General features: G+C 46.4%; 1 protein-coding gene across 5 annotated transcripts in view; it reads left to right on the forward strand.

Annotated features, from left to right (window-relative positions):
- The first annotated feature begins 14,378 nt into the window (after positions 1 to 14,378).
- The window catches only part of PCDH10 (protocadherin 10), a 138,948-nt gene continuing 126,509 nt past the window's right edge, over positions 14,379 to 26,817 (forward strand). For 4 of the 5 annotated variants that reach the window (XR_005700777.2, XR_005700778.2, XM_040063977.2 and 1 more), the window contains exons 1-3: positions 15,242 to 18,015; positions 19,508 to 19,566; positions 20,145 to 20,251. Coding sequence is in view for 3 of the 5 variants with exons in the window: in XM_040063977.2 (XP_039919911.1) it covers positions 15,421 to 18,015; positions 19,508 to 19,566; positions 20,145 to 20,251 (2,761 nt within the window). In the remaining 2 variants the exon portion in view is untranslated. Of the gene's footprint in view, positions 18,016 to 19,507; positions 19,567 to 20,144; positions 20,252 to 26,817 lie in introns of all 5 variants that reach the window. The other variant, XM_040063979.2, reaches the window with a different exon arrangement.

Raw genomic sequence — 26,817 nt, forward strand, 5'->3', positions numbered from 1 at the left:
TGGTTCTAAGAGTAATCCTGCTGTTCCTAATGTGAACTACACACCGACACCGTAATTAATATTAGTTGGCATTTATCAACATTTTGGGCCAGTACGTCTATGGGCTTAGAAAGAGTGGCTTCTTAAGGCAGGCCTCTTCAGAAAAAACAGAGGTAACACAGCAGAGAAATATGAAGCTTTGCTTGCAGCTTCATAATGTGTGTATTTTACAGATTGGAAGTATAGGTGAAATACACAGAGCAATAAACTAAAACTTCCAAGGACTAAATCTAGGCTATCTTGTAGGCTAAACATATTTTAACATACACAATTAAAATGAAAGAGTTTCATAAGCATCACAATTTAATTTCTCACACAAATTTATCTTCTCACACAAAATTAGTTGTAAACGTCTCAGAAGCAAAGTTTTTCCTCCTTCAGACTCACACAGGGCTGGGGACTTGTTGAACAAAGGCACTTACAGTGCATACCTGCAAGTATCCAGAAGCACTTGCATTTCTCATTTCCATCTTTATTTTTCTCCTTCTTCCTCAAAGCAGTTAAAACCTCCCCTCTGCCTGTGGGGAATAGTCACAGGGGAGTTCTGAGAGACTGTGAGGTCCTGAGGTGAACCAGCTTCCCCTGGGTCTTTGGTCAGCATCTTCTCCAGGTACTCCGGGTGGTGCTGTGCTGATAAACCTTTCTTGGTTTCAGCAAGCACTGCTGGCACATGGAAATGCTGTTTCCATTACTCAAAAGACTGAATCCAGGTTTGTGCCTCTGTCCAAGGGCTGACTCACTCCACTCCCTTCCACCCTGACTGACCTAGCCCCATTTCATCTGGAAGAGTCAAGCTGCACTTTAGGTAAGTGCAGCTAAATTGGGGAGATGATAACTCTATTTCTGCATGTCCACTCAATTAATCTGTTCCTGAACTGTCAGTGATAATAATTCTCTAAGAATTACCGATTAAGTCATACACTTAAAATTATTTTCTAAAGCCTCCTACTGTCATCTGAGAACTTTGATGTTGACTCTTGCCATTATGGATCATTACCGTTCAGCATCATCACATCCAAAATATGGATTTTGGTTTTGCTTGTTCATTCACAGGACTATAAATGTAGCAAAGGAATTAGTACTTCATATTCCACTTCTTATTTGCTAGAACTTTCCTTACCTAATTTTCCCACTGAGACTTTTACAAACTTGTATTTCTTTATTCTTTTATGGTATTTTCTGCAATTTTTCCTCATCTTCATTATTACTACTGAAACTATTCATTGTCTTTCCCGTTCCATTTTGTAGAAAACCTGAAAATCACACCTCCAAACTGTGTAAGGGCTTTCACTTCTGGTTTGTATAAAATGGGCTAAAGCTCTAGTTTTCTGTTTTGCTAAATCCTAATTAAACTTCTGGCTCACATAAAAATGATGGCAGCATTTTCTTTTGACTAATCTGGAAATACTAATTTTCCTGTATATTTTATACTAAAGGAAATTGTCTTTAGAGATGAGAAACTTTGCTCTTCAAACACTTACTCAGTGAATACCGTGCAGAGATGTAATCTGCTCTAATACAGCCCTCCCAGCATCAATCCCAGATGAGGAGTTTTCTGCTGTCTACCAAACAGAAGACTATTTAAGACCATTTGACCAAGGTAGGACATAAATATTCAGATTAAAAAAGAAATAAGTGAATAGACAAAATTAAAAAAAAAAAAAAAAAACAAAACAAAAAAACCCACCAAAACAAACAGAAAAAAAACCCAAAAGAAACCAAACCAAACCGAAGAAACCCCCCCAAAAAACAAAACCAAATGAGAAAACCCACAAACAAACAAACAAACAAACAAACAATATATATATATATATATATATATATATAAATAAACCAAGGGGAAAATTAATCCTGATGTAAAGCCAGCTATTTAAACTGTATTCTTGCTATATAGACACCATAGGCCAACCCCTGCAGGTTCCAGATGTTTATTACAGGATATGCCTGGACAAATCTTCTTTCATAAAAGCTCTCTGACACAAAGACATTAAAATTTAAGTACCTTAACATAATAGCGAACCTTTAAAAAGGGATTTACTTTAACTTTTTATATACAAAACAGCTGGAAAGGGAACAGAATGACAAAGAAGTAACACAATATTTAAAGGCAACAGCTTAGTAAATCTCCACCTCCTTCTCCTTTAGGCACAAAAGAGAATTGCATCAGCACCATTTACACAATAGTCCTATTAAGCTTAACATTTTAACAAAAGAACACAGAAATCACTGGAAATTTTGCTATTTCACTTGAACAACTTTGGATCTGGTCCATACTGACTCCATAAGACTAACTGCTTATAAGAACTCAGATTAAATCTGGAGGAAAATAACTCTGGTTATAACCTCCATAAAAAAATACAATAAAAATTAACACATGCTAGCTTTCTATTTACTTTACTTTCCACATATTTTAAAAAAAGCCATTTCCTGCATTTTGCTCCACAATATTATCAAATTAATTTGGTTTGAGGAAGTGAAATGAAGATAAAACAAGGCATAGACGTTGTTTCCAATTCTGAGATTTATCATTATTCACAGTGAAAATAACTATTTTATCCCTCAGCTTCATGCTGAAACAAAAATTATTTGCCAAAAATTGGGGTGAGAATGGGACATACTTTTTTCTTTCCAGAAAATGCTCTCTGCATTTCCAGTTCCAGAGTCCAGGTTCTGCATTTTGTCCAAGTTTCAATTACCAACAGGCTTTTCATCGTAATTTCACCTGTTCACAAAGTGCAAGATCAGACTTCTGTAACTGAGAGTTTTACTCCCACTTGTACATATGTGTGTGTGTTCATGTACCTATACTGTAGACCAAGGCCAAATATCAAACATTAAAACCAAGAAACGTGATTCCAGAACATTTTAACTAAAATGTATGCTGGTTGGATACTTATCATTCCTAACTTCAGGCAAGGCTTCTATTGTTTTACCGCGAGTGACAGAGAAAGTAATTTTTTGGGTTTTTTTGTCCCTGTACTAGAAAAAATGAAAAACAAACCCCCAAAATTATCAAAGAACAGTTGTCAACTGCCCGACAAACACACACAGATTTGTAGGACAAACGAAGCCATGGCTACAAGCAGGAGCTCATCACACCCCTCTGCAAAAAAACCCCCAAAGCTGTGTCAAAACCTCCAGTGATTTAAGTGAGACTAGAACAGGTGCCAGTCACAATGCTTTTATAGCCAAAAAAGGTTAAACCACTTCGTAATTTTTTTTCCCCCACTCTCACAGACTGAAAGCTATTATTGCCTAATGCCACATTTGAAAACCAAATGCCACAAAGGAAACCTCTATTCTAATTTCTCAAGTGTTTCCATAAATTTATGCTAGGCTTTTTAGATTGCTAAGATATGATTAGCGTCTTCTATACGTGGGTAGATAGATCATAGACCTGCTATCTCATCACCGAGCAATAACAAACTGGACAAGCTGCATTGGGTTCCAGTTATCAGACAGTCCCAGTCCTAGCAGATTAGAAAATCAAGCAATATGGAACATCTACTGAGCTCTTCCACTTCAAGACAGATGGCAGACAGATCCAGCATACAGGGGACAAGCAGTGCAACTGCCACTATGAAATTAGCTTCTCTCTGTATTCTGAAGACATTTGAAGAAGCCAAATGTGTTTATACTGGGCTGTATTTTGGCACAGTGTCCTGGTTTGGAGACAAATTTGGGGGAAAACCCCTGTATAGGATCCCTCTGGGAAGCAAACCCAAGTGGCCCCTCCCTCTAACCAGTCCGAAAAAAAAAAAACCTCTTTGGAGAAAAGTGGAAAAAACTATTTTACTAAACAAATGAAGTGCATACAAGTATAAAAAATGAATAATATGAAACAATAAAACCTCTCCTTCTGAAGTGAGATGGCAAATTGAGAAAGTCCTTGCCGTGGGTGTAGCTCAGCTCTCTCTCTCAGTCTCTCCTCAGTCCCAGTCCCTCCGGCGCTGCTGGAAAATGCCGAGGTCCAGGCCCCGGTGGGCTGCAGGTGCAGCCCCCAGTGCTCCCCTGGCTTTTCAGTCCAGAGCAGGTTTAAACAGTTCTAGAAAAAAAAAAACAAAAACAGTCCAGGGAACTTCTCTGCCCTAGATAGCTGAAACTAACTAAAAGCAAAAAAACCCCCCTCTGTCCTGCAGTCTCTCCAAGCCTCCGCCGAACACCCCTTCTGCAGAAGAATGTGGAGGAGTCAGGCAGTTTTCTCAAAACAAACTCCGCGCTTCTCTTTGCTCTTAGAACCAGTCTTAAAGGCACAGGACTCAATATACAGCACAAACAGAACAGACGATTGGGGATGCAAGCATCATAAAGTTACCCTAGGACACACAGCCACAGCATTTTTGATGCAGCACTGGAAGCTCTAACACTGCAGTTTTCATACTGCCAAACCCCACCGAGCTATTACAAAAATCTCCCAAACTTCTGCTGTTAGGATGACCAAAGCATACATTTCTGCTTTTACCACATTTCAGTAGGGAGGTCTAAAGAGAAACCTTCTCAGAGTAGGTTCATGTGCAATAATGAAGTCCAATTTCTGTATGGAATCTTTTTTCTTATGGCCTTAATTCACTTTTTTTCATAAGGGAGCAATATTATGCCCATTATGCACATATAACGACTGAAGCAGTTCTTCCAAGTCACCACCACTAGCAAAGCAAGAGCACAATCCTGTCTTCTAACATTGGTACTTAATCAAATGACAATTTTTGCCATTCCCTAAAAGCACATAAGCTCTGGAAACCATTTTATTACAGCAGTCACCACTAGAAATTTGCAGTATCACTTTATTACCCAGAAAGCTCATTTTGGCAGGAAAAAAAAAAAAAAAAATACAGTTATATACTTTTTTTCTAGCAGCATTTTTTATGATTTCTCAGATTAGAGTGCCAATCAAGTATTATTCTCCTTCTCACTGAGACCACAACACAAGGCAGTTATTTATTACCTGCTGAAAATTCTAAAAAGGGGCATTCAAATTTACAATTTTATATATTACAGTTCTGTAGATAAAGGACTTCTGATGATGCTATAATTTTCTGAATTGTGGTCAAGGATTTTCAGATAATATTCTTCAATACTATCCTGTAAGCGCATATAGCTACATTGTTAAATCAATGTATACAATTATTTGAATTTCCTATCTTGGCTTGCAATAAGAACTGCATTTCTGAAACTATTTATCAGCACCTTGGTCATGTCATAAAGGCTATTTCTTCCCTCCTAATTGTGCTTTTGTTCCTTTCTGTGCTGAGGAAAATACAGCAAAGGGTCAAATATCTATATCCTTTCTTTCCAGCAAATTGAATGTTATAACCTCATTCCCTGGTCAGCTCCAGATTTTTGGAAACTACACGATGGTGGAAACTTGGGGACACAAGTGCTCCCCAGATCCCTACTGCCCAGCATTACAACAGCAAGGGGGAGCTGCAGACAACTTCCTAATACATCCTTCCAGGAGAAGCTTTTCCAATTGAAGCCAGCAGTAGAGCACAGCCGGTAAAAGCAGTAAGTTCTTCCAAAATATTCCCACTCTGCTCTTCACACTGCCTTTTACAGGAAGCAATGATCCTCTTTCACCAAGTTTCCCCCAATTACAGGGAACTCTATGAGAAGCGCTGAAAGCCAGCAAACTCTCAAATTCTTTTCAGAGCTAAGAAAATCCAAGCCTTCCTACATTTCTGACATCTTCCCACTCTGCCCTAAATCACATTTACATGGCTCATTCTTCTATTTAACACTTCCCACAACTTGAGTCCTTCCTGCCTTCACTTCCTTTTCCCTCCCTCCCTTCCCTGCAAATCTCTTTACTTTCGTGCTTAGCTCACACAGAGTTTTCACAGCGCCCATGTGATATTTTTCCCAACTGATCACTTCCTTAAGTCAGCTCTCTGCCTTCTGAGGGACGCTCAGACACTCCCCTGGAGTGCACGGCTACTTTTTATTTGTAATAAGCACGGCTCCTCTTCCTGCGTGGGCATTACACGGCTTGTTTGCAATCCCGCTGCTGCCTCCCACAGCTGCAGGATTTGCCGGACCGTTCCCTCTAAAGCAGCAGCTGCTGCAGCTCGCAGCTTCCCGTGCGCGCAGAAAGCTGCTGCCGGGGAAATGAAGCTCTCCTCTCCGCGGCAGCCGTGCCCTGCGCCGCTCCTTGGCAGCCGGCAGGAGCAGCCACCATCCGGCTCCGTGCGGAGCGGGGTGACCCTGCCAGCCATGGGCGGAACATTTTGCCGTCTCGAGCGGATGAGCTGATCAGCCTCTCCCGAGAGCTTAGGAGCGCACGGAATTAAAACATTCTCGCTAGAGGGAGGATCGGCTTTGTGCTGGCCATTGCTGCTGCTGAACTTGGTTGCAGCTATCTTCCCCTCTCCCCCACTGGCACATCTTGCAGAACACTACGATTTCTCTCCAAGCTCGACATCAAGGTTCATGTAATTACATGTAAGCATGTGCATATGCATATAGATTGTATATGCTTGTGTTACTTCAAGAAGATTTGCATAGTAAAGCCTGCAGAATGAGAAAACACCAGTATTAAAGGAAGCAGGTGTGATTCAGCAGCTTGTTGTGGGCATACGAGGAGACAGTCACTTGTGGCTGCAGACTTCTTCAGAGCACATTGTGCCAACCTTCCACTTCCTCTAAAATCATAATCACCTCCAGAGCTCTTCTCACCATTCCTAAGTGCTTCCCAAGTATTCATGACAAGATACTTTTGGCAACACAGTTATAGCCTTTCTTAAAACCAAGGGTCCCAGGGCATATGTTACACAGGTTAACACGCACTAACACAGGGTATTCAACATCCTTAGATGCGGGATCTTTCCCTTCCTTCCTCCTGCACTGGATACTGTAACAGAAGCCAAAGTGCTGCAGGTATGACCCAGCTCTGATTGTGCGTCAGCATCACCGCTCATGGTGCGCACTGATCAAACAACAAAAGATTTCTTGGGAAAGATCTTGTCCCAGGATAAAAACTGGGTACCTTTTGAGTGCCTCACTCCAATGCACAAAACTGCAGGACTGACAGGCAGCAGAGAGGGATCCTTTAGTAACACATCACCGTGATTTACAGGCTCACTAGAAGCAACAACATGAGGAGCTTTGAAATCCAACACTTCCTAAGTCTGCTTATGCAACATGCTAATCATGTTTCCAAACTTTTGCTGAGTGAGGTGCATTGTCCCTGCGCCCTGTAGCTCTGAGACTCTGCTGATCAGAGCAACCTTGCAGCTCCGTGAGGCAGCAGCAGCCAGGCTGGCTCAGCCTCTGGAGATCCCCCTGCTGCACCAACTTCTGGTGAGGGAGACTATCTTCTGGTTTGATTTTTAATCGAAAAACTGTAATTGTAGCAACACCAGGCCCCAACTTGCATAATGAATAGAGTGTGGACCACTGAAATCTATAGCACTGACTACTCCTACTTCACCTAATTAAGCAGCAGCTCACAGTTAGGAGCTTTCCCATATGCATATGTAAAGCCTGCTAATGAAAAGGGGAAACTTAACTTTTGTTGTTGTTAGGCTTCAGGAACATAGGAAGCTGCTGAAAAGTCTGGTAGGGTATTTAGCTTCGTGGTTATAGCTTGATTGGTTTTGCTTTTAAGTCTAAATGTTGTTTGTTTGTTTTTAATTTCTCTCTCTTACCATTTGTTTTGCTGCAGTTATACTTTTATAGCCATTTCCCTATCCTTTAGTAATTGTGATCAGCTTTTTCTGCTATTCTGTGTTGCTCTATAGAGATGCTTTTCCTTTTCTACCTTCTCCTGCTTCCTGACCACCACTGAGAGTAGCAAGTGAATAGATGTGTGCACATGCTTCAGATCTACGTCCAGCCACTAAGCAGTTGTGAGAGGAGGCGTCTAGCACAGATTTTTCAAAGACCAACTTACAAATTTCTGAGAGTGTGGAAGTGTTTCGAGGAACAGCTTCTGTGGAAGAAGTTTTGAGGACTTTTTCCTTTGGTGTATCTGCCTGAGAACAGCAACAAGTACTCCTGAGACCTCCATCTGCTAAAGTCACTATTCCAAATGTGGAGGTGGTAAGATTTAGAATTCACCTCATAAGTGACTAAACTGCTTTCTAACTGGAACTTCCTCAACACTGAAATTCAGGTGGGTAAGACTATGGAAAAAATTTCCCTAGACAGATGCATTTTACAAGGAAAAGCAAGTACCTGAGCATAGGCTCTTGCCAAGGGAAGGCTCAAAAAATACAGTCTTGAATACTGGTAGTGCAAGTAGCTCCACCTCGAATAGGTACCAAAATACAGATGTGTGCACTCTTCCTAAGTGACTACATAATTATAACATCTCTTTTGCCATATTTTTTCCTTTTCCTTCCTAGTTGGTGCTATTGTTATCTGCTGCATAGTTGGCATGATGACTCAGATGATAGAATTATGCTGGTAATTATATATACATGGAACACTGAGGCCCAAAAATGAAAATTCTTCTGGGCAAACTATCTAGAGTTTAGGGCTTTTTTGTATTTATTCTGTCAAGCACTAGAGCGTTATGTCCTAAGAATAGAAGTTTTGTATTTGAACTACTGCTTTCAAGCTGAACCTCAAAACAAATTGTGCTTTAGTTCAAGGTTTGAACTTGCTGTTGAAAAGAAAATCAACAGTGCAATTTTCTTTATCATGAGCAACTGCATCTACCTATGGCTTTGAGTGTGTTATAAGAAGCTTAACAGAGTCTCAAACAACTGGAGTTTTCCACTGTAGTTTTGTCCTCATTTGCTCTGGTAATCATTCAAGCTTAGCAGAATTGGTTGAATTCAGATACAGGTCAACTGCATTTTGATGAAGGTCAAGGAAATGGGTGTGGCTGATTCAGCCATACCATAAAAATACCATTAAAAAAACACACAAAAAGGAATTTATAGAGAAAATAAATATGATGCCTCTCTTGATCAATGTGATCATATTTTGCTTTTCATCTGATTCACTACCAGGTTTCTATCTACGGAGTAAGCTATCTTTCTGAAAATTCTAGCTAGATGATAAGTAAGTTGCCTTATTGAAAAGTCGTTTGTTAAGACATATCTTCTGTGGTGTTAGATACATATGTCACCTATTTTTTTCAAGTAAACAGATAAAATCAGCATTTTTGACTGATCACCTTGTATAAAGAAATTTTCATTTGTTTATACTGTATCTGCAGCACAATAAAAGTGGAGTTAAAAATTGTCAGATTTGTGACTAATTATTACGTTAATATTAATGGGACATGAAACAAGCTATAGGAATCAGGCCAAATGTTAGTGTAAAGCAACGCATACAGAAACAACTGTTTTAATATGATCAGGACCTTGGCAGCTCTGATCTGGACACTGTAAAAGGCCTGACTGGTAGAAAATGTTCAGAGCTTAACTGTGGAAAAAAGTAGTTTTCTTCTACTTATTTCAATGCAGACTTGAAGCAGCTAAAATCACAAGTTCTTGAAACAGGCTGGGATTTTTTTTTTTTTTCTTTTTTTTTTCTTTTTGTGATAAATATTATGATAGACTCTGAAAGCTGGAGAAGGCAGGATAATAGCAGTAGACTGTACCAGTCTACTGTTTCGCACTGAACAGCTTCTTGCTGCTTGAGTAGTCTCCCTGAAATGTGTATCGAATGGTTTGGGGGTGGGCAAAGAAAAGGAGGCAGAAGCTGCCCTTAAGAAACTCCTGCAGGATGCATCCACTGTAATTCTGTTCTAGACTCCTGGCACCTTCCGGAGAGGCTCCATCATATCCGACCACTGGTGGAGTACAGAGCATGTAATGAAGTCGTACTTGATCATCGCTTATTAAAAGAGCTGTCTAAGGTCATAAATACAGCGAGATGTTTTCATCACCACGAGCACTCCCATAAGTGTGAAGGTGATGATTATCGTCGTACCTCTAGTTCTGCTTACATCGTCAATCTTGTGGCAGATGCTTGTCTCTGGATTGCTTAAAAGCCATCTGAAAATGCCTTAATCACTGATGACCTCTGCAAGAACTTTGGTGGCTTCTACATCGATCCGACATATGGAATGCTCCTCAGGCAAACACGAAGACAGGCTTTTTTTATTGATTAGCCAAATTGTCTAGCCTTCCTGTTTTGTCTCCTCGTTGGCAATTAAGAGAGAAATCCATTGAGGGAGTGGTGGCAGTGAACCTTCCCCTCTGATACAAATAACCTCAATCGGGCCTCTTAGTTAATTTGCGAAATTGTTCTGTATCGACTTTGCTTTGAAGCAGGATTTCATCCTATGGCTCCATCAGTAATACATACACATCTTCCTCTTAGAAAGAAGGCTTTTTCTAACCCTAATATCTTCTGTTTCTTATTTACACTCCTAATCCTAATCATTGATTTCAGTAATCTTTCCGGAACCATGAGCTGTCATTTTCTTGAGGGAGCAACTTTTTTTTTTTTTTTTTTTTTTTTTAAACCAAGATAATTAATATTAAAACAAGGAACAACAATCCAGGACCTTTGAGGGACAGGGGAGGCCAATTCTTGATGTGTTTTTAACCTCCAGACAGTAAGGAGGTCACAATGTTCCCCAGCCTAAAACTAAGACTGAACTTAAAATGGAACCTGAAGATCATTTTGGTGACTAAACTAAACCCTGGGGTGGGGATTAGCTTTTTGTAACCTAAAACATAATTGTGTGGTTCAGGATAGTGACTGTCTAATCCAGAACACAGCATTTGAATGTTTCCTTACTCGTGTTACTCTTTTTGTGCCTGAGCAATGAAAAAACTATACTTGGTTAATGAGAAATTATGCATTTCCTCACCTCTTCCCCAGTAATCACCTATCTAACCTCCAACCCCAAATAAATGCATTAATCCTTTACCTCCAGAGATCTTCCCCATCTCTGTTTTATATTGACTCATGGAAGGCCAGGACTTGCTTGTCCTCCTTTAATGTGAAAGTGATACTTTAGACTTGGAACCATTTAGATAAATAATTGGGATTGTTCATAGCTTATGTCACTATGACTTCACTGCAACTCTGTGATGAAGGGCAAAAAAACTTGGCTGAGGCAGAAGGGGATGCCCGGGCCTTGGGGCACCTAGCACAGGCTGGACCTGAGGCTGAGCAGCCTCCAGATCTGTCAGCTCTGCTCCCTTTTATGCACATGCATTCAGCTTCTGTGTTGATGATTCACTCTCCTACCGTGTATGAGTTAAATGCAAAAAAATTGTCTTTTAAATAATCCTTGAGAGTTGGTAAATGGAGGTGCCAGGGAAGCTCTGTGTGAGCAGAAGTATGATTTAGCATCTGTTCTCCTTGTTAGAAAGTGCCCTGTTGTACTTGGGGTGCCAAGGAGGATTTTGGCAGGGGGGAAAGGTTTGACTCACCCAGGTGCCATCCCTGTCAGCACGGAGGATTTACAAAACTGGCATCCTCTCTTTCCGTCTCCAAATCACAGCACAGAGTGAAACGCAGTGATACGAAAGATTAGTCTTCATTCGGCCAAACTGCCAAACTAAATGATGACAGATGGAAAAACTAAAGGCCACGGTGTCAGGGGTCTGTCCAGAGCCCTGGGCTTTAGGAAGAGGCAAATACACAGATCGCAGCTGGTGCTGCAGGAGGTACGTGTCCGGTGCAAAGGCAGCGCTCGGACCGTGCCGAATCGATACCTGCTATCGAAGGGAGCAGCGCATAGCGCCAGGGCCAGCCCAGTGTTATTAGAAAATGATATATTGCACATTAGGATGGATAATTCATGTCGCCTTCATCGGCCCCGACCGTCGCGAAAATCCATAAATCATTTTCTCGTTCGTGTATCGCCTAAGTGCGATTTGTCACTCGGCATTAGCGGGAGGGCGGCCGCGGATCCCTGCCGCTTCCCAGGCACTGCTCGGAGACCCAAAATGGAGACCCGGCTGCGCTTGGAATCGCGGGGGCAGATCGGATCCCCGGGCTGCGGGCCCCCGGGGAGGGCGGGAGGCGGCTCCCCCCGCGCCGATACACGTGTGTGGATATAAATATGTGCATGTTCCCGCGTGGATGCTGCCCCCCGCAGCGCGCCGTCTCTGCAGAAGCCCCGCGTGGGTGCCGCGCCTCGAGCGCGCGTGGGGAGCGCACCGAACCCGGGGATGTATTCCCACTCTGCCTGCGGGGCTTCCTCCGGCCCACAGAGGCGGACACGGGCACGGACACCGACACGGGCAGGCTCGGTCTCCCGAGTTTCACCCGCTGCGCCCGGGCCGCCCGCGTTCCTCGAAGGCAGGAGAGCCAGCCGCTCCGGCGGCGGGGAGAGAGAAGGGCTAAAAGCCGGGCTGCCCCTGGTCGCGTTCAGTGCCGGGCAGCGGCCGCTTCTCTACGGGCGTCCACCGGTTCCCCCGGCAGGAGAGGCACGATCTCCGCTGCCCTCGCCTGGAGCCGGCGGCAGGGGACGGGCAGGTGAGCGGAGGCGCCTCGGCATGGAAATGGAAGGCAGCGAGGTCCCCGTCCGCATCCAACGGGCAGCGGGAGCAGCCGGGGGATTCTGACGAAATGTTTCAATTTCTTTGGAAAACACCCACCGGAATCGCCCCGTCGACTGTGCCCCGCGCTGCCGCAAAGCCCAGGGGTGGGTAGGGAGCCCCCCTGAAGAGGAGAACAGGATGCAGTCTGGGGGAGAGGGGGCATCTCCCTGCCCGCCGCGCCGCCTGCCGCTTCTCCGTGCCCCCTCCCGCGGCGAGGCAGTGCCGCCTGTCGCAGCCGCACACCCGGCCACGGGAGAGCGGGGCTGGGCGGAGAGGGGCGGCAGCGCCGGCGGTGCAGGGCCGGGAGGCGAGCGCGGGTCCCGGCGCAGATGCGGACCGCGCTGTGCGTGTCCCCCCCGCGCTGTGTGTGCCCGCACCGCGCTGTGCGTGTCCCCCCCGCGCTGTGTGTGCCCGCACCGCGCTGTGTGTGCCCGCACCGCGCTGTGCGTGTCCCCCCCGCGCTGTGCGTGTCCCCCGCGGGGCGGAGGCGGCGGCGCTGCCGGGCGCAGTGCGGCGCTCTGGGCGCTGGGGGGCGCCCGCCACCCGCGGCAGCGGCCGGGCCGGGGGAGGGGCGGGGCGGGGGCGCGCCCGCGGCTCCGGGCGCTGGAGCCCGCGGTGGGGGCCGGCTTCGGACACCGCGGAATGGTTGGGATTGCAAGGCACCTTGAAGGCCGTCTGGTTCCAAGTCCTGCTGCCGTGGGCCGGGTCAGCTTCCTGCAAGCGCCGTCCAGCCTGGCTTTGAACACTTCCAAGGATGAGGCATCCACAGCTTTCTCGGGGCGACCTGTGCCAGGGCTTCACCATCCTAGTGTGGATTCCTGCGTTTCCGCAGGGAAAAAAAAACCGCACCTGTAGGTGCGCTACCTCCATGAGATGTGTGGACGGAGACGCTGGGACTGATGGATTAGAGGTGGGGTTAGAGCAGGAGCTGCACGTCCCTGCTTTGTGCCGCTCTTCAAAAACAGTAACATTTAGGGGGAGAAACACGCCCCCCCCCCCCCAAGAATTAAAAGTATTTTATTCTTTTACTCTTGCTTTATTCATTTGGTAGCCTTACGGACGTGGATGCCTCAGGCAGCACCGCCAGCCGGTACCGGAGCGTTCCCCTTGGATTCCCTTGGTTCCCCCTGGCAGACCCCTACTCCAGGGATATCCACCCCCCACCCTGAGTACCCAGTGACAGACAGTATTCCTCGTTTTCCCTCTTCCACCGCGCCTGACGGTCCCCGGTTACACTAGTGGAAATTCCAAAATGGAAATAGGAAAATACTGGCGCAGGCTCTCGATACTTTAAATTTGCCGGAGCTGCAAACCCTGCACGGATGAATGACGGAAAGTTGCACTCTCTCCACTGTGGAACACACGAAGGGGCGGGGAAGGGGAACGGAACAACAACAACAATAATCCCAAGTTTCCCTTTGTTTACGCTTCTTTCCAAAAGCCTTTACTGGAAAGGAAAGTTGGCGGCGGCTGGGTGGAAACACCCTCTCCAAGGAGCGGGGCTTGTTGACGTTCACCCGGGTGCGGACCTCGTGCGCGCGCGCCAGGGACGAGCGGCGATCTCCCGATCCAGCCCCGCCAGGGGAGCGAGGCAGGGAAGGAGGGAGCGAGGGGGCGAGCGAGGCAGGGAGCGAGGCAGGGAACGATCCCCGGGCGCTCCGCGGGAAGAGAGCGCTGAGGCGCCCGGCGCGCACTGCGCCCGCCTCAGCCGCCCAGCCCGCGCGCGGCGCGGCTCGGGTGTGACGCAGCGCACTCGACGCGCGACGCGGCCAATGGGACACCGCCCCTGGGGGCGGTGCTGGGCGCCGATTGGTTGGCAGGAGCCGGGCGCTGCGCAAAAACAGCGCAGCCGAGCGCTGCCCGCTCAGAAACTGCTGGCAGAGATCGGAGCGGCCGGGCCGGGAGCGGAGCCGGGACGAGAGCCCACAGCAGCAGCAGCGGCGGCGGCGGCAGCAGCAGCACACAGACACAGGGGCTAGACGCGAAAGCAGCTGCAAGAGAGGAAAGAAAATCCCCACCTCGATCGGCACCGCCGTGAAAACGGAGAGATGATGATGATAAACGTACTCATAGCAATAAGAGAAGAAAATGAAACACCTTTAACAGAAGAGAGAAAAATTTAAAATTCTTGAATTAAAAAGAAAAAGGACATCAGGGAATGAAAGTTTTGGGTGGCTAAGCTGCTCTCTGCCTTTTTTTTTTTTTTTTTTTTACTATGAAATATTTTTGCGGGTAATTTTTTTATTTTTTTTAATTTTTTTTTTAATTTCGCGGTTTTCTGCCTTTTCCTTGCATCCAAAGAGGGCATGTCCACCGGCTGTTCCAGCAGCATCTACCCTCCAACTCCCACCAGGAAGACAGACCGAGGACAATCTTGAAATACAAAAAATTTCCTCCTTGGGATTTGCTGCTGCCGCTGTCTCCGCCGCCACTGCTGCTGCCGCGGTGCAGTGCCAAGACTCTCGGAATAAATAAAAGAGGGCTACTGTGTGTCTCTAGCTACAGCCGGCTAATAGCTATTTTAGTTGGCCGTCTATTTCGAAGATCACAGATGAAGTGGGGACGCCTGTCTTCTTCATTTGGTCAGCGTGTGAAACAATAATACCCGTGACAAAAAGGAGGGAGATGGGGGAGAAAAAAAATCCTAACATGAATCAGAAGAAATAGTATCTAGCACCCCCCCCAACCCCCCCAAACCAACCTCTTCTCCCTCCCCCCCACCCCCCCTTCCCCGATTCCCTCTTTCCACACGCTTGCAGGCGCGGATACGCGCGCGCGCGCGCGCACAGAGACGCGCGCACACACACAGATACACACAGATACACACATATAGTGTGTTTTTATCGGAGGAGGAGGTGGCGGAGGCTTTTGGAAGAGGAGGCAGCAGTGGTGTCGGGGAGGGGGGAATCTCTTTCCCCGTCTGGAGATGGTTGTGCTATTCCTCTTTGCCTTGCTCTGGATGGTGGAGGGGGCTTTTTGCCAGCTCCATTACACGGTGCAGGAAGAGCAGGAGCATGGCACGTTCGTGGGGAATATCGCCGAGGACCTGGGCTTGGACATTACAAAACTTTCGGCTCGGCGCTTCCAGACGGCGCCCAACTCCCGCAGCCCTTACCTGGAGCTTAACCTAGAAACCGGGGTACTCTACGTGAACGAGAAGATCGACCGGGAGCAGATCTGTAAGCAGAGCCCCTCCTGCCTGCTGCACCTGGAGGTCTTCCTGGAGAACCCCCTCGAGCTGTTCCGTGTGGAGATCGAGGTGCTGGACATCAACGACAACCCGCCCTCCTTCCCGGAGCCCGACCTCACAGTGGAGATCTCGGAGAGCGCCACGCCGGGCACCCGCTTCCCGCTGGAGAGCGCCTTCGACCCCGACGTGGGCACCAACTCCCTGCGCACCTACGAGATCACCCCCAACAGCTACTTCTCCCTCGACGTGCAGACGCAGGGGGACGGGAACCGCTTCGCCGAGCTGGTGCTGGACCAGCCGCTGGACCGGGAGCAGCAGGCGGTGCACCGCTACGTGCTGACGGCGGTGGACGGCGGGCAGCCCCAGCAGCGCACCGGCACCGCCCTGCTCACCGTCAGGGTGCTGGACTCCAACGACAACGTCCCCGCCTTCGAGCAGCCCGTCTACACCGTGTCGCTGCCGGAGAACTCGCCGCCGGGCACCCTGGTGCTGCAGCTCAACGCCACGGACCCCGACGAGGGGCAGAACGGCGAGATCATCTACTCCTTCAGCAGCCACATCTCGGCCCGCGCCCGGGAGCTCTTCGGCATCGCGCCGCGCACCGGGCGCCTGGAGGTGAGCGGCGAGCTGGACTACGAGGAGAGCAGCGTGTACCAGGTGTACGTCCAGGCCAAGGACCTGGGGCCCAACGCCGTGCCCGCCCACTGCAAAGTGCTGGTGCGGGTGCTGGACGCCAACGACAACGCGCCCGAGATCAGCTTCTCCACCGTCAAGGAGGCGGTGAGCGAGGCGGCGGCGCCGGGCACCGTGGTGGCCCTTTTCAGCGTCTCGGACCGCGACTCGGAGGAGAACGGGCAGGTGCAGTGCGAGCTGCTGCAGGGCGACGCGCCCTTCCGCCTCAAGAGCTCCTTCAAGAACTACTACACCATCGTCACCGAGGGGCCGCTGGACCGCGAGCAGCCGGGCGGCGACGCCTACACGCTCACCGTGGTGGCCCGGGACCACGGCGAGCCGCCGCTCAGCACCAGCAAGTCCATCCAGGTGCGGGTGAGCGACGTGAACGACAACGCGCCGCGCTTCAGCCAGCCCGTGTACCAGGTGTACGTGAGCGAGAACAACGTGCCCGGCGCCTACATCTACGCCGTCAGCGCCACCGACCGCGACCAGGGCGCCAACGCCCGCCTCGCCTACTCCATCCTGGAGAGCCAGATCCAGGGCATGTCCGTCTTCACCTACGTCTCCATCAACTCCGAGAACGGCTTCCTCTACGCCCTCCGCTCCTTCGACTACGAGCAGCTCAAAGAGTTCAGCTTCCAGGTGGAGGCCCGCGACGCGGGCGAGGAGCCGCAGCCGCTGGCCGGCAACGCCACGGTCCACATCATCGTGGTGGACCAGAACGACAACGCCCCCGCCATCGTCAGCCCCCTGCCCGGCCGCAACGGCACCCCGGCGCGGGAGGCGCTGCCCCGCGGCGCCGAGCCGGGCTACCTGGTGAGCCGGGTGTCGGCCGTGGACGCCGACGACGGGGAGAACGCCCGCCTCACCTACAGCATCGCGCGGGGCAACGAGGCCGGGCTGTTCCGCATGGACTGGCGCTCCGGGGAGCTGCGGACGGCCCGCAGGGTGCCGGCCAAGCGCGACCCGCAGCGCCCCTACGAGCTGGTCATCGAGGTGCGCGACCACGGGCAGCCGCCGCTCTCCTCCACCGCCGCCGTCCAGGTGGTGCTGGTGGACGGCGCGGGCGAGCGCTCCGGCGGCGGCGGCCCGGCGGCGGGCACGGGCGCGGGGGGCGGCGGCGGCGGCTCCGGCGAGCATCGCCCCAGCCGCTCCGGGGGGGATAACTCGCTTGACCTCACCCTCATCCTCATCATCGCCCTGGGCTCCGTCTCCTTCATCTTTCTGCTGGCCATGATCGTCCTGGCGGTGCGCTGCCAGAAGGAGAAGAAGCTCAATATCTACACCTGCCTGGCCAGCGACTGCTGCCTGGGCTGCTGCTGCTGCTGCCCCTGCTGCAGCCGGCAGGCGCGGGCCCGCAAGAAGAAGCTCAGCAAGTCGGACATCATGCTGGTGCAGAGCTCCAACGTGCCGAGCAACCCGGCGCAGGTGCCTGTGGAGGAGTCGGGCAGCTTCGGCTCCCACCACCACAATCAGAACTACTGCTACCAAGTCTGCCTCACCCCCGAGTCCGCCAAGACCGACCTGATGTTCCTCAAGCCCTGTAGCCCCTCTCGCAGCACCGACGCCGAGCACAACCCCTGTGGGGCCATCGTCACCGGCTACGCCGACCAGCAGCCCGACATCATCTCCAACGGCAGCATTTTGTCCAGCGAGGTGAGGACCGGCACCCCCCGGGGTCCCACACCCCCCCAGTCCCCGCAGACTTCATCCCCAAGTCATCCCCAGACATCCTGCCCGAAAGATCCCGCTCCTTCTCTCCCGTCGGGACAGGCCTTTTTACGTTCCCAATCCTGCTTCTTTCCCCTTTGATCCGTCCGCTGTCTCTGCCCTACTTTGCCCTCTCCTCTTTGGGAGGCTTTGGCGGCAAGGCGGGGGGGTCTCGGGCGCGATTGCAGGGTAGAAACACACACACACACACACCGCGCTGGATCCCTCCCGCTCAGCCTTAGCAGCTGTTGCAGCCGAGCGTGTTCCCCCTGAGCCCCCCTCCCCCCAAGCCCGGTGCCTCTGGAGGAATCTGGCCCCGGCTGGGAGCATCGGGGCGCAGAGATCCCCCGAGGCCGCGGTGGCTGCGAGTGGATCGCCTCGTGGGTTGAGAGATGCGGGGAGGGGTTACGGCCCGTTGCAGAATCTCTCCACTTGACAAGGCTCAAGTGACGTGGGGTGTAATCGCAGGATGTTCTGAAGCAGCACTTAAAACCTGTGTCTTCTTCCTTCCAGAAATCTTTGCATGAGCAAGCAAGGCTTTGGGGGAAACCCCCTTTGGGACTGTGACAATCACTGTAGTTATCAGGAGCTTTAATTAATTTATGAATTAGGGTTTAATAATTGACTTTTCTTTACTCTGTCTCCGCAGCTCTTTATAACCCCAAAGTGTGCAAAGAAAAGCAGCAAGAAAGAGTTTCTGTAAAATTATGTGCTGAGACTTAATGTCCCCTGCAATCTTGCCTATGTGGTGTTACCCGGTGTGCAGAGAATTTTTATCAAAGCATTTACCATGGCGAGTTACTCCCCCATTAATCATTTTGTGCTGGGTTAGCTCATATGTATTTTCAGCATCTCTCTGCCTGTGCACTGGTGAAAACCTCACATTCTCTCTTCACACACTGAAACCTGAATGTTGTCCAGTCTGACAAAGGTGGTTTAAATGGTGTGTTCTAAGGCATTACGTTTTGCAGTGAAATTTCTAATACTGATTTGTAGCACTGACCTTGCCTCAAACTGTCCATAAAACTCACGGCTTCTGCTGCCTTTTGATGACTTGAGGGTATGGTATCTCAATGTATTTTTCTTTTTTTCTTATGGTACCATACCAGTACCATCTAAGTTGTCCACAACTCTAGAAATAGTTATGCTAATTTTTTGTGGGAGTCCTTGTGATGCTCAACAGTGTGCACTGCGAGGAAAACGTCAGAACCCTGTCTCAAAAAACTCCAGAAAAAACCCCTCGTGCCTTCCCATCTGTGTGACTAAGAGCTGTTTTTTCCCCCCTTACATTCTAGAAACAGATTTTGCTGTCCTACTTGCAGCTAAGCATTACCATTTATAGTGAATACGGTGAGCTGCTCCCTTGTATATTTTCTGCTGCTGATTACAGAAATACCAAGAGTTAAAATACCTCCCAATATTTTTTCTTTTCTCCTAGACAAAACACCAGCGTGCTGAGCTCAGTTATCTAGTTGACAGACCCCGACGAGTAAACAGGTAGGAGCCTCCCGTAGCCTTGGTTTCCTCATGCATGCTCTAGCAAATCTGAATGGGGTGCAGGAATGTGTTTACTGCAGATGTAACAGAGCAGTAAAGCAGTGGGAAGTCGAATGTATGTGGTGTATGTAGATGCAACTGAGTAAATTTGAATTATGGCTTTTCTAAACTGGTTTCAAAACTGGCAGAAAAGATGACAAAATCTCGGTTTGTATAAGTCTAAAACGTGCCTCAGATACTCGTGGATATCCTTCAATAGCGTCTCCCAGAAAACAAAATCTCACTGAGTTAAAGTTCAACTAACCAGCTTAAGTAAATGCTACTAAATTACTTTTACTGGCTACATGAAGCCCATGAGGAGTAATAACTCTTGCTGTCCTTTCCAGCCAAGCTCCCCAGGTCTGAAAATTCCTCGTTTTGTTTACGGTGGGCAGGGAACCTCCGTGGAAGCCGTGCAGCAGGCAGGAGTGGGGAGGGGAGGGGAATGCAGCGCCGTGTTTGGCCATGTGATGGCGGAAGAATGTTTTATGAGTTCCTCTTTCATGTTTATTCTAATGTAAAGATGTTTCTGTGTCTAGTTCTGCATTCCAGGAAGCAGACATAGTAAGCTCTAAGGACAGTGGTCATGGAGACAGCGAGCAAGGAGACAGTGATCATGATGCCACTAATCGAGGTCAATCCTCTGGTAAGTCTGATAAGAGAATGGAAATATTGGGCCTTTAAGTAGGGAGACTAGAAGGAACAGTTACTTAAAGGAATACTGTACGAGAGAGGCATGAATGAGGTGAGCGTATTTATTGTATGAGAGGCTGGGTTTACCTCAGCTTGCTGCTACACTTGCCTGGACAAGGAGGCAATTTCAAACCTCCTTTCGAAGCAGGGCAGAGTTTACTTTATTCATTTGCTTGGGGGTGGGTATTAGTGTGTTATACTGCATCATTCACTGCAGCAAAACTTCCTGTGCATTAAAACATAGTTGCTGGTACATTTTATAGCGCATTTTATCCTATGGCAGATTTAGAGACTTTCAAAGTGTTAAGCAATTCTGTTTAGTAGGCACTTCAGCTGGCACAGCAATGAGAACTGAAGGAGGAGTTCCCAAGGGAAAGAATGAACCCAATGGTTGAATGACAGCCAGACTGTGAGGGTTTTTTTTTTTTTTTTTTGCCGAGGATCAGTGGAGACACACTGGGTGCTCTGAATGTGTAATACCTTAGAATCTCTGGAGGATTGTCTCTTAATTCGAATTGAGGCACCATATAGTGCAAGCGGTCTCCATGTTAATAAGGTATTATTAAATACATTTTCTTGACAGAGGAAAGAAAGGCTTTAAAAGACTATGAATCACTTGGGAAATACACACATTGCAGTGTTATGCCCATATGTAAGGCTTGCTGTCTTAGTTCTCATACTGTCAGTTTGCTTCTGAAAGGAACATTTGTTCAGAGCCTGTGCATTAGAATTCACGCTCACCCTCCCACTGCATTTTGGCTACAAATGCTGTGCTTTCTTTCCTACCACAGCCTCCACAGGTCTGGTACATCTTTGTGCAATACACTGCTGTCTTTCCCCTTGTTTCCTTTGTGCTCTGTCACGTATAAAGATTTGCTACAACCGTGTCATACAAAATACTGTCAGTTCTCCTTTTTTCTAATTTTTTTTTTCCCCCCGACCCCCACCTTAGAAAATAGCAGGGCAGGGGACCCAGTGCTGTCACAGCAGTGCTGTCTCACCCTCCTGCTCTGTTAATGTCCCCTATTTCCTGGCTGCTGTAGTCACTGTGCCCTTAACGATGGGAAACCCAGGCACCAGGGGAAGAGGAGGCTGCCACAGGGCCTCTTTCTATTGCTGCAAGTCATTAATATGCAGACCTAATGAGACTTGAGAAGAGCCAAGAGTCTCTGGAGCTCCCTGCTTCTTGCAGGGCTTCATGCTAAGTGAACAGAGTGTCTATTTTGTGTCTGAGAACCTGACAACAAACCAGGTCTTGCCAGAAGTTTACATCTGAACACAGAGCCTCTTTCATTTTTGGCCTATATATGGCGTATGATTTATTGTTGTTTGAAAAAGCCATGTATTTAGCCTCCCCCCACCCTTTATTTTGCACTGTTTCTGATGCAGCAATCAGGGATACTGAGTTATAAAAAGCTCTCTCTCCTCCTGCCCTCCCTGCATTCCTGCTTTTTTTTCCCCCCTCTTTTACGCATTTTGCTGCAGCAGTCATCTCCATGAACATTTCAATCAGCTTAGTCCCTCAACATAATGAACCATAATAACCAAACAGGAGAGAAAAGAATAAACATCTGCAGAAGGGGCTGGATTTGACTGATGGTGGGAATATAATCATATAGTTGCACATCAAACTGAAAGCTATTTTCTTTCAGATGCATTCTGTGCTGTTATTGTTGTGCCTCTGTTCTTCATCCTTTCCCTCCATTTTAAAAGTGGACTATGAATACTTGTCAATACTTGGCATTGATCCTTAGTGGGGTAAATTCTTCTTCTATTTTGTCAAATAGTGGAGAAAAGCTATTCTGTACTTTTAAATGATTTCAAATCATTTAAGAATCTGGTGTGATTTGTGAACTTCTGTGTCTTCAGTGGTGATCACGTAGTAAGTAATGGAAGCTGACAATTAGGCTTCGTCTACTCACAATTAATGGTTTGAACCGAAAACTCAGACTACACCAATATACATTTATCGGTGCTAAGATTTGAGAATAATTTGCATGCATAATTTTTTTTAATGCTAGTCCCAAATAAATATTTCAGTACAAATCTCTGTAGAAACTGCTTTAATCTTCTACACACGTATTATATACTTTGCCTGTAGGTTTTGGGCTAAATCATGCTGTCTTGATGCAAAGAATGTGCCCTTTTACCTCAGTGACAAGAAGATATTTTGACATAAAAACTTCACTCCTGCTGTTAGCTTTTGGTGATGAATTTTATGTGGAAAAAAGGGAGCATAAATGTAGTTTGATCTCAAATGGCTAGAGAATGCCTTCTCAATTGTTTTGGTCATTCTGATGCTCTAAAATCAATTCTTTCTAAATTACTGAAGGAAAACACACTGATTGATAACATGGCAGCAGTTTGGCCTTTTATTTTTTTTTTTTTTTTTTCCCCAAAATGTTTCCTGATACTATGCAGCATCATATTTGTTTTCAAAAGCATCTAAAAATATTTGGAAGGTAATTGACACTGCTAGACAAACCTCATTCCCCACCAGTTTTAGCAGCATGTTCTGCTGGCAAAACATCTTTTTTACCGTTCAGCACAAGACTTCTGTCACTAGTGAACAATCCTGTGGCACACAAGTAGCTATTGTGTAGTAGTCCATTTCTGTCCACACTGGGTGTTGTGGTCGGTTACTCACTGGGGAGGAAAACACGCAGGATGAAAATCTATCATGCTGCCACCGCTTTATCTTGCACAATTATTTGGTGAAAATTCTGAGCTATGGTGCTCTACATATCATAAAACGTTCTCTCGGGTTTTGAAATTAGATCATAGTTCACCTTTCCACAAAATGTACTTTCTTAAAAGTGATTTAATCATGTTTTAAATGTGCTGAAATGCATGTAAGGGATTCATATATTTCCCATTAAAGTACTGCATGAATGCCTCATAATTATCCACGTTCTTACCTACCTGAACACCGATGAAGTACTAAAGTACTGTCACCTGCTTTTAGCAGGGAATGGCAGGGAGTGAGAAGCTCAAGATCCTAATTTTTTGTGGATCGAACAGTTTCATTGACAGGGTTAGTAATCCAAGCATTTTGAGAAAATGACTTTTCAAAGGTGAAGAGGTGCAGGAGGCTTTTGGTAAACAGAGGAGGGGTCTCTCAAACCCTAGGTTCTGATGACTTGTGCCCTTCTTTGAAAATTTTTGAGAGAAAAGCTGCTACTTGTTATAGAACAAACACAACTCACGCAACACTTCCACCTCTTACTAACTAACACACTGTATTTCAGCTGTGTTCTGTAGGAGTAATTCTCGAACATGAGGTTAGTTTATTTCCCATGGTTGATTAAATTCTTGGCCTCCCTTGTGAAACTGCCAGCTTGGGTGCCAATTAATACTCTGCATGTGTGTACATTTAAATTGTATGATTAGACACCTGTCCTGTAAGATTTGGACTCGTGCCATCAACTTATTTCATGTGGTTGCTCACTAGCTGCTTGGCTTTCCCAGGCAGAGTCCTTCACAGTATTACCCTTCCTTTCACGGAGTTGGCACGATGTCTCAGAGGCACTTCAGGGAGGAGTGCCCAAGATGAGAAGCCAAGTAGATGCACTGCCGTGTACATACCGTAAAATGCATCAGCATTTTTGATCTGTTTTTGGACAGTTTACACTGGTGACTGGCTGAAACCTGAAATTAGGCTTCTCCTGGTGGGTTTTAGGAAGGGAATTGATAAGGGTCTAATGCAAAGGCGCAGGGTGAAACACTGGCTCACACCTTTTCAGTACAGATTAGCTGAACGCCAAGAGGGTTCATTATGGCAGAAGAGCTGTGTTATTTCAGTGTCCATAAGGAGAAGAATAAGAGAAGCCAGAAGAAGAATTTTAGTGATTAAGGGACAGAGAAGACCAGTATTTCCTCTGAGCCTATGCAGACTGACAGCTAAGCCCTGCTTTGAAAATCACTTGGGCAAAAAGCCTATATCAGGAAAAGTGAGAGTGAACATGAAAATGGCTTAGAAAAGAAAAGCTTTGACCAAAGCTAAGTGCCATTTCTAGCTTTTTTTTGTTGTTTTTGTATTGTTTTTTTTTCCTCTTTTCCTTGATCTGTGTGCTTAATATTGTTCACATCTCAGTGGTCCAGACAGGCCTTTGAAGCTGAGATTTGGAAGAGCTGAGTATTGCAGATATTTGAGTATTTATCCATGTTGTGATGAAGACGAAGTCAGTTTTATCCAAGGCAGCACACCAATTACTTAGCAAGAAAGAGTGATACTAACTCTGTTTCATGAAGTCCAATTCTTCAGTAGTTAGCTACAAAGTAGGTTAACATCATTATCCTTATTTACCAATACAAAACATGAATCATGGGGAAATGAGTAACTTGCTCATTGATAATCTAACCAAATGGATAGCTGTTCTGGGAAGGGAGCTCTGAAAAGGAGGTCCGGTTCCTTACATCATGCCTATCTCACATCTAACTAGCACAGGAGAAACAGAAATGTCATTCATTTCCAAGTAAAAGGCAAGGTTCTGGGGGGGAAAAAAAAAAAAAGGCACATGTTGGAGAAAACCCCCTCCCAATAACGGTATTGCAAAAAATACTTTGTCAGCATTTGATTAGCATTTTCATTTTTTGTTACATCTTTTACCCGGTAATGCATATGAGAGCATTCATTTTTTGCTCTTGGTGTATGGTTCTTCTCCCTCAATTAATCTGAGAATGGGCACATTATTTTAAAACAGGTTTAGGCCTAATTTTTTACTTTGACAAAACAGTCTTTCAATCCAATTAAAACTCACTGAGAAATTTTGATATTCTCCCGTTGAAATATGAAAAGGAAGCAAAATTGGAACATGCTTTCCAAAATGGCAGGGCTGCCAATTATCTGATTCGAAGCACCTGAGTTCAGGTAATTCAGATATCAATCTTAATTAACATCTTTCCTAATTTGGGGCAGCTTTTGAGGGAGGGGCAGGTGATTGTTTTCCTTCAAAATCTGCAAAGTCAAGGTTGTGGGAGAGCTCATGTTACCCACTGGCCCTCGTGGTAATAAGACTTGGACAAATAGGAGTGAACGAGTGGCCTTTGTCATGAGTTGTTATACGTATGCTGCATTTGGAATGGTGCAATGCTTATCATTGTCAGAACTTCAGTGCACTGTGCTGTCTGTTGGTATCCACAAAGGGCATTGGAAATTCGTAATTCAGTCACCTTTAAAATCTCAGGTTATCTGCATGCAAGGTCTGACAGCATAATAAGGAAAAATACAAAGCTTTCTTCTTTGATGTGGACTTGTAATTATGATGGATAGTTTAGTTCAGAAAGATCATATATATATATATATATAACACCATATATATATAACCAGATTTATGGGGGAGATGGGATGGAAGCCTTAAAGTGCTGAACATTTTGTTGTAAAGATGATTTCTTTTCAAGAGCATGATTCTTGGAGTATGAAGGAGTTCTGTGCTGTCTTACTTCTTTACCATTATATGTCCTTCCTTCTTGGAAAACAGCAAATAGCCCTTCCCCAACCCTGTGCTAAATGTTTTTCAATTAGAACCAGAAAATTCTGTACTGTGACCCACAGGAAAAAGGTGGGGCAAGAATAGCCAGCATTCGTACCACAGGCAGTGTAAATTGCAAGGCTGCCCAGGGATTTTGAAAATAAGCTGCTAATTTGAATTTCTTTTCTGTCAATATACTAAACCCAAGGGCTTGGTTCTGCACCTGTTAAACTCTCAGGGACTGTTGTGACTGATTCAAGCTGGAACAATTCCTAACCCTTGCCTCTCTGAACATTTTGTTCCCATTCTAAACAAGCATTTGCATTTAGCTATGTGTTTCAGGAGTGTATATTTAAATTCCAATGTACATTTTTTTTTTCTTTTTAAAAGTTCTCCTCTCAAAGAGGGAAAAAAGTTTGCAATACAAGCTCACACTTTATATCCCCTACGTTCATTACGTTGTTTATTCAGAATCCTGATTTATAGTAGCTATAACATCTCTTCTGTAATAAGCTGTTATATAATACTGTTCAGTGCACTGCAGTAGACAAGCAGTATTTGAAAGGGAACAACAACAACAAAAAAGTTGGATAGAGACATTTTGCAGTTTAGCAGCTGATCTGAGAACAAAATAGTAAAATGGTGGGTAATTTTCCAGGTGAAATAAAGATCCATGAAGGGAATGAAAGGGTATATATTTGAATGTATATACTTAAAACAATATTTTTCTAATATTTTCCTCCCCATAGATTAAAGAATAGAAATTAATATTTACCCTTAAGTTTTTCTTCTGCTGTCTTTCAGGAAAGGTTAAAATGAGTATTGTCCTTGATACATTTTCAGCAAAATGAACTGTGATCACTTTTCTTATTAAATATAGGGCTATTTGTTTTTTACATGTAGTTTTGCCAAGAAGTCTGCAAATTGAAATAACCATTTTCTGTTTATTGTCCCTTAAATCTTTGTAAAGGCAAAAAAATATTTTTCCTCAGACATTTTGATACATAAGATAAACACACACACAGTTTTATAGACTTTGTTAGATACT

The sequence above is a fragment of the Hirundo rustica genome, chromosome 5 (assembly GCF_015227805.2).
Source record: "Hirundo rustica isolate bHirRus1 chromosome 5, bHirRus1.pri.v3, whole genome shotgun sequence".
NCBI classification, from domain to species: domain Eukaryota; kingdom Metazoa; phylum Chordata; class Aves; order Passeriformes; family Hirundinidae; genus Hirundo; species Hirundo rustica.